This window comes from Lolium perenne, chromosome 7, assembly GCF_019359855.2.
Source record: "Lolium perenne isolate Kyuss_39 chromosome 7, Kyuss_2.0, whole genome shotgun sequence".
In the NCBI taxonomy this organism is placed as follows: Eukaryota; Viridiplantae; Streptophyta; class Magnoliopsida; order Poales; family Poaceae; genus Lolium; species Lolium perenne.
Window position 1 is genome coordinate 89,383,859 of NC_067250.2, and position 5,813 is coordinate 89,389,671.

General features: G+C 44.6%; 1 protein-coding gene across 2 annotated transcripts; it reads left to right on the forward strand.

The window, feature by feature from the left end:
- The first annotated feature begins 2,612 nt into the window (after positions 1-2,612).
- LOC127316709 (uncharacterized) lies at positions 2,613-5,454 on the forward strand. 2 transcript variants are annotated; one of them, XM_051347161.2, is made up of 9 exons: positions 2,613-2,890; positions 4,087-4,200; positions 4,287-4,355; positions 4,445-4,464; positions 4,539-4,591; positions 4,669-4,699; positions 4,782-4,860; positions 5,003-5,136; positions 5,231-5,454. In XM_051347161.2, the coding sequence occupies exons 1-9, from the start codon at positions 2,719-2,721 to the stop codon at positions 5,285-5,287; spliced, it is 729 nt and encodes a 242-aa protein (XP_051203121.1). In that variant the 5' UTR covers positions 2,613-2,718; the 3' UTR covers positions 5,288-5,454. The 2 variants fall into 2 exon arrangements, with proteins under 2 accessions (XP_051203121.1, XP_051203122.1); XM_051347162.2 differs by having other exon boundaries at positions 2,619-2,890; positions 5,006-5,136.
- The last annotated feature ends 359 nt before the right edge of the window (positions 5,455-5,813 follow it).

Below are 5,813 nucleotides of genomic sequence, written 5' to 3' on the forward strand. Positions count from 1 at the left end.
TGGTGCGTGCGTCAGCCGGAAAGTTCCATCGTCGCCCTCAACGCCCACACTTTGTTTGGCTGATATGATCGATCATCCGATGGAATCTTGGACAGGGCCGACGCAGTGACATCAGGGAGCTCATAACCTTTTTTTCGCGAAATTTATTGGAGTTTCGTCATCCGTGATTCACCCCTCCGCCGGTCGGCCCTCACAACACAACTGGCTAGGAGTAGTGTTGACGATTGAGAGATCTCGCTTCGTTTTTCTGTTTCGAGGGGATATATCGTCTTTCTGATTTTAGAGGTATGCGTAGGGGCGGATCGAGGAAGAGAGCCGTGCAAACACGGTTCATGCGACTACCTGAGATTCCGAGGCAACAGTCAACGGAAGCAAACACTACGATATATAGAGCTTACTCGTTCTTTAGCAGAGTTCAGTCATCAGAACTTGATTAATTACCATGAACCGTGTTGTTGATCCTTCCAGCTTTCGACAAATGTTGGGGTCAAAAAGCCTTTCTTTTTTCTAGATACACTGAACTTGTTGTGTTACTCAACTCCTAGCACTGCAAAACAATTAGCTCTTGTCACCATCACACGGTTCGTTGACTCAATCAAGCACAACTTAGGGCGCCCCAAATTGCATAATCCCAACGGGGCAACGAAGATTACAATGGAACATCGACTACGGTTCTTGAAGGATTAAGGGATTCAACTACGCTAAGATATTCCGCAAAAAAAAAAACTACGCTAAGATATTACCCGCAAAAAAAAAACTACGCTAAGATAAGCCCAACGCTTAGTTACCCATAATAATACCCACTTTAGATGTTTAATTAACAGTTGTTTCTTTCCCTGTACATGGACGTTCTCAGCCTTGTTGTTTCAATATCATCTTAAGATGATGGCTGGGTGAAAGTGAATGTTGATGGTGCTTTTCGTGCAGCAACGGAGGGGGCGGTGTGGTTATTCGAGACCACCATAGCGGCTTTGTTAGCGGAGCGAACCATTCCCCCCCTCCCCCATGTTACTGACGCTGAAGGTGCGGAGCTACTGGCATGCAGGAGGGGTCTCACTTTGGCGCGGGCTTCCCAGGTCCAGAGGATGGTGTTGGAGACGGACAGCTGGAGTTGCTGCTAAGCTAAGAAGGGATGAACAGGATAGGTCCTCCTATGGAGCACTTATAGAGGAAATAAAGTTCCTGCTCTCTGGCTTTACGGAAGCTTCGGTGCGAGCGGTGCGGCGTTCTGCCAATGAAGCGGCACATCTATTACCTAAGATAGGCTGCGAGAATAAAGTGTGTAATGAATGGTTTGAGATTCCTCCTCTGTATGTGGAGAACCAGATTGTACGTGACTTGGCCTCTGTTTAATATATAGCAGCCTTTATCTCAAAAAAGAAAAAGATGATGGAACTACGCGGCCACTTGTCACCTTGTATAGAAAAACGCGCGAAACTTAAAATCCCCAATCTCCAATGCACTATATATGAGTAGAGTATTGGGGATCGAGAAATATGCACTTAAATTCGGGAAAATGTGAGAATTAATAGGAATTAAATTATCACAATACACTAGAACCGAACATGCTCTGGGAATAAATGGTGATTTGAGAATTGGTGGGGATAATCCCCCACAAATATACCAGTGGCAAAGAATGCCTTAGATATTTGACATATGTTCTTTCCTTGATATGGTCATTTTGAACCTTGTTGTTTCAATATCATCTTAAGATGGTGGAACTTTGCGGCCAATTCTCACCCCGTATAGAACGTGCGAACCTTCAAATCCCCGATCTCCCTCTTTTCTGCAGCTAGTTTGACACTAGAAGGCAGTGGTCTACGCCCCTTTATCCTTATCCCCACGCACCTCCCTCCTCTCTCCTTCACACATTTTCTTCATCCTCTTCTCTTTATCTCCTCCTCTCCTCCATCATCTTCCCCTCCTCCACTCCCTCCTCCTGCTCCAACTCCGGCATCCTCCTCCACTCCGGTCTCCTCTTCCACTCCTTCTCCAACTCTGGTTTCCTCCTCCTCCTTCTCCTCCACTCCTCCTCCTCCTCCTCATCATCATCCTTCTCCTCCACTCCTCCTCATCCTCTCCTCCTCCCTCCTCTTCTCCTTCCCTTCTCTTCGGACAAACAATGGTTTATGTTTCTCTCTTTTGTGTTATGGTGTTTTCTTATCTAGCAACACATGACAATAATTTGACAAAATACATTACAACGGGTGTGCTCTAGGTAATAATGCAAGTCCCTCACGTGATATTAGGCCTCCGTGGATTGGGCGCGTGAAAACTTTTGATTAAATCTATCTTGCGCAGGTTCTATTTTTCATGGGCTTTTTCGCGGGAAAAAGAGGATGAATATGAACTTTGATACATCACATCTTTTACGAACAGGGCACATTATTTATTTATCTGATGAATAAAGTAAAGTTGGATCAATTTTTGATCATTTGCTAAAATAATAAGTCCTCTGTCTCCAAAAATGTTTTTCTCGTGGCAAAAATGCCTACGGCACCTGCACGGCAGTACCAGCGCACCGGGATCGCATCGCACTGCGCGGGCAGATCGCGACTGCTGCGGGAACTACCCTACACGCCCCCCTCTCTTCCCCTTCCCCACCGCGGATCTCTCCGGACTCCTCCACGCCCGACTCCACAAACCAACAGGTTGCTGCCCGGCCGGCGTTGAAGCCAGTTGCGCCGCGCGAGTCAGATCCGGGTCCCCGGCGGAGGGATGACGGGGGCGGCGTCGCAGGCGTACGGGGAGGCGTGGTACTGGGACGAGCGGTACCGCAAGGAGGCCGGCCCCTTCGACTGGTACCAGAAGTACCCCGCCCTCGCGCCGCTGCTCCGACTCTACGTGCGCACGCACCAGCGCCTCCTGCTCGTCGGATGCGGCAACTCCGGTGAGTACCACTCGCCTACGTGCCCTCGTGCCGGGATCGATCATCAGGGACGCTCTGGGTTGACCCGCTCTAGTGGTGTTCAGCGCAAGCGCCGGCTCGTGTGATCTCTCTGTATCTCTCCCGAGATTGGTTGGATCCCCGAGAGACTGCTCACTGGATCGATCAACTGAAGAGCAACGTAGCCGCCCGTCTCTTCAGACTCCTTACATTTTCTTTTGTAGAATGAACTGAAAATGCTTCATCGATCACAGTCACACGGTATTTGTTCAATTTTATGGCATGTGCGTGAGTTCATCTCAACATAGAGTAATCACTATTCACTAATCAGAGCAATTAGCATTTTCCGTGCACCATTAGAAACGGTGTACATGCCTTCCTATGCATCACCGTTCTTCACAGTGGAGTGGAATTGGTTAATGTAGTACACTGCACATTAGGAATGGAGAAAGTCAATTTATTGTTCACCAGGCTGTCTAAGACAACCAGTGCCCTGACCCTGTGCCCCACTCCCGGACTCCCCTGATGCAAATTATGTTGCACTGCACGCTCCTGCCCCAGTGTCACTCTCAATGCCCGGCTCAAAAAGCATGTGCAGAGTGACATGCTCTATGGGCTCCGGTTGCTTTATCAGTGCCACTCCATATGTCAGCAGAAGAGTACAACTCTTGAAATGCCATTGTCAGACAGTGGCGACTTCATGCCCTCAGTGAAGGAATACTTGATTTAACGAAATACTGATAAATTACTGCAGTATGGAAATTAATTCCTCTTGGCAAATTTTAAAAATATTTGGGCCCTAATTGAGACTTTGAGAGTTGTTTGGAATAGCAACAGGTGCAACATGATTTATGACCGTAGACATCATGGGCTCCTGGATCCACTTTGTTTCACCATCTTGGTTTCATGAGACCTTATTGTTTTGTCTCACCTTTTTGAGAATGGAAATGGCGAGCTACACAATCCATGCTCATCTTTTCTATTCTGAGTCCTTGTTGTGTGCCACTTTGCATCTAATTTTGCCAAAGTAAACTGGTTGAGATATTTTTAATCAGGCGATCACTAATTTCTTGTGTAGTTTCATACTATTGCATTAATCATTTTCAGACTTTAGATGTCAGTTATTGCGTTGTTACCAGTGTATTTATTTTTGGTTACTTGATAGTACTTGTTTTCTAATCTTCCTTTGGATGTTGCAGTTTTTGGTGAAAACATGGTTGATGATGGTTACCAAGATGTCGTCAACATTGATATATCGTCAGTGGTGATTGAACAAATGAAGAAGAAATACCATGACAAGCCTCAACTGAAATGTATGCTCTTTCTTCCCAACATTCTATCAAGAACCCCTGCGGAGTATATACTGCTTACTATTGTATTATTTTCCTACAATTTGCAGATACAAAGATGGATGTAAAGAACATGTCAGACTTTGAGTCTGGTTCATTTGATGCTGTTATCGACAAAGGTACCATGCCATGTAATACCTGCCAGCATTACAGAATATCTTTACATGCATATACAACATGGCGTTCTAAACTATTCTGTTGTTTGCAGGAACACTAGATTCTCTTATGGTGAGTCAATTTTTGCCAGGACACTTTGACATACGTTCTATGTGATACTCAGAGCCAGCTTTCTTGTATTGTAGTGCGGCCAAAATTCACAAGAGCATGCGATGAAGATGCTAGGGGAGGTCAACAGGTAAGAGTACATTGATATTTGTTTGAGATACTTCTCTTTATTTGACTATAGCTTCTTTGTCTTTCTTCTATCTGCAGAATTCTCAAGGATAATGGAGTCTATATTATGGTAAATGATAGTATATTACCATCGTAACCTTTTGGTTTCCTTCTTGTGTCTATAAACTTCTTTGAGTGCCAAAATTCTGCAGATCACTTATGGGGATCCAAGTTATCGATTGCATCTCCTGAAGGACCTGCAACTTTGGACGGTAAAGCTTCATGTTATAGGTTAGTGGGTTTTGCCACCAGTTCAATTTAACCATGTCCCTGTGCGTGTACTTTTGACCATTTTTATATAATTTTAATTTTGTGGAGCTATAAAATAACACCATGTTGTCTGCTTATGACTTTGCAACCACAATGGACATAGCAGATAGGTGGGAGAGAAGCTCTAAACAAACGTGGGATCTGACGAAGCCATTGCCTTTACATGAGGATAGCACATCCATTATTGGCCTTCTGGGCCCAAAACCTGACGTTCACTATATTTATGTTTGTATAAAGGTTAGCCATCAGCATGGTTGCCAGACTCATGTAAAACTTATTTCCTGAACTCTTCATATTACCAGTTACTCACTACCTTGCTCTGCCATTGCAGGGCAATGACAGTCCGAGGGTAGGCTCGAAGGCTGTAGCCAATGAATCAGCCAACTGATTCCATCTTATAATCTTTTGCATCATCGTGTATAATCAGTGTAGTGAATAATGTAGGGAATATATTTTGTAACTCTAACTTGTGTCGCTGTTGGCAATAGTTTAGCAAAATTACAGATGGTGTGTTGCTTCTCTGGTTCCGGAATAGAAATATGTGATGTTTTCCTATCTTCTAGTTTGCTGCAAGTTTTGTGTTCGCCAAACAAAGTAGAGTAACTACTAGGAATGTGGACATCTTGGAGAGAATGAACTAAATATATACAAGAAATGACTTTAGCCACACTATTTGGTCACAAAATCGTCAAGAAAAGACCCAGAGAACAATTGTATGAAACCACTAGAACAAATCATTCAACAATGGTAAGACAAGTGAAGGCATCGAACGACAAGAACGAGAACGAACGTATCAACTAACCAATTGCAAGACATGCACAAATCATTGGACGAAGAGCTGTCAATCCTTGTGCCACAAACAACATTAACTCCTCCCCGCGACGACCCAACTAAGACGAGAATGGAGTTCATAG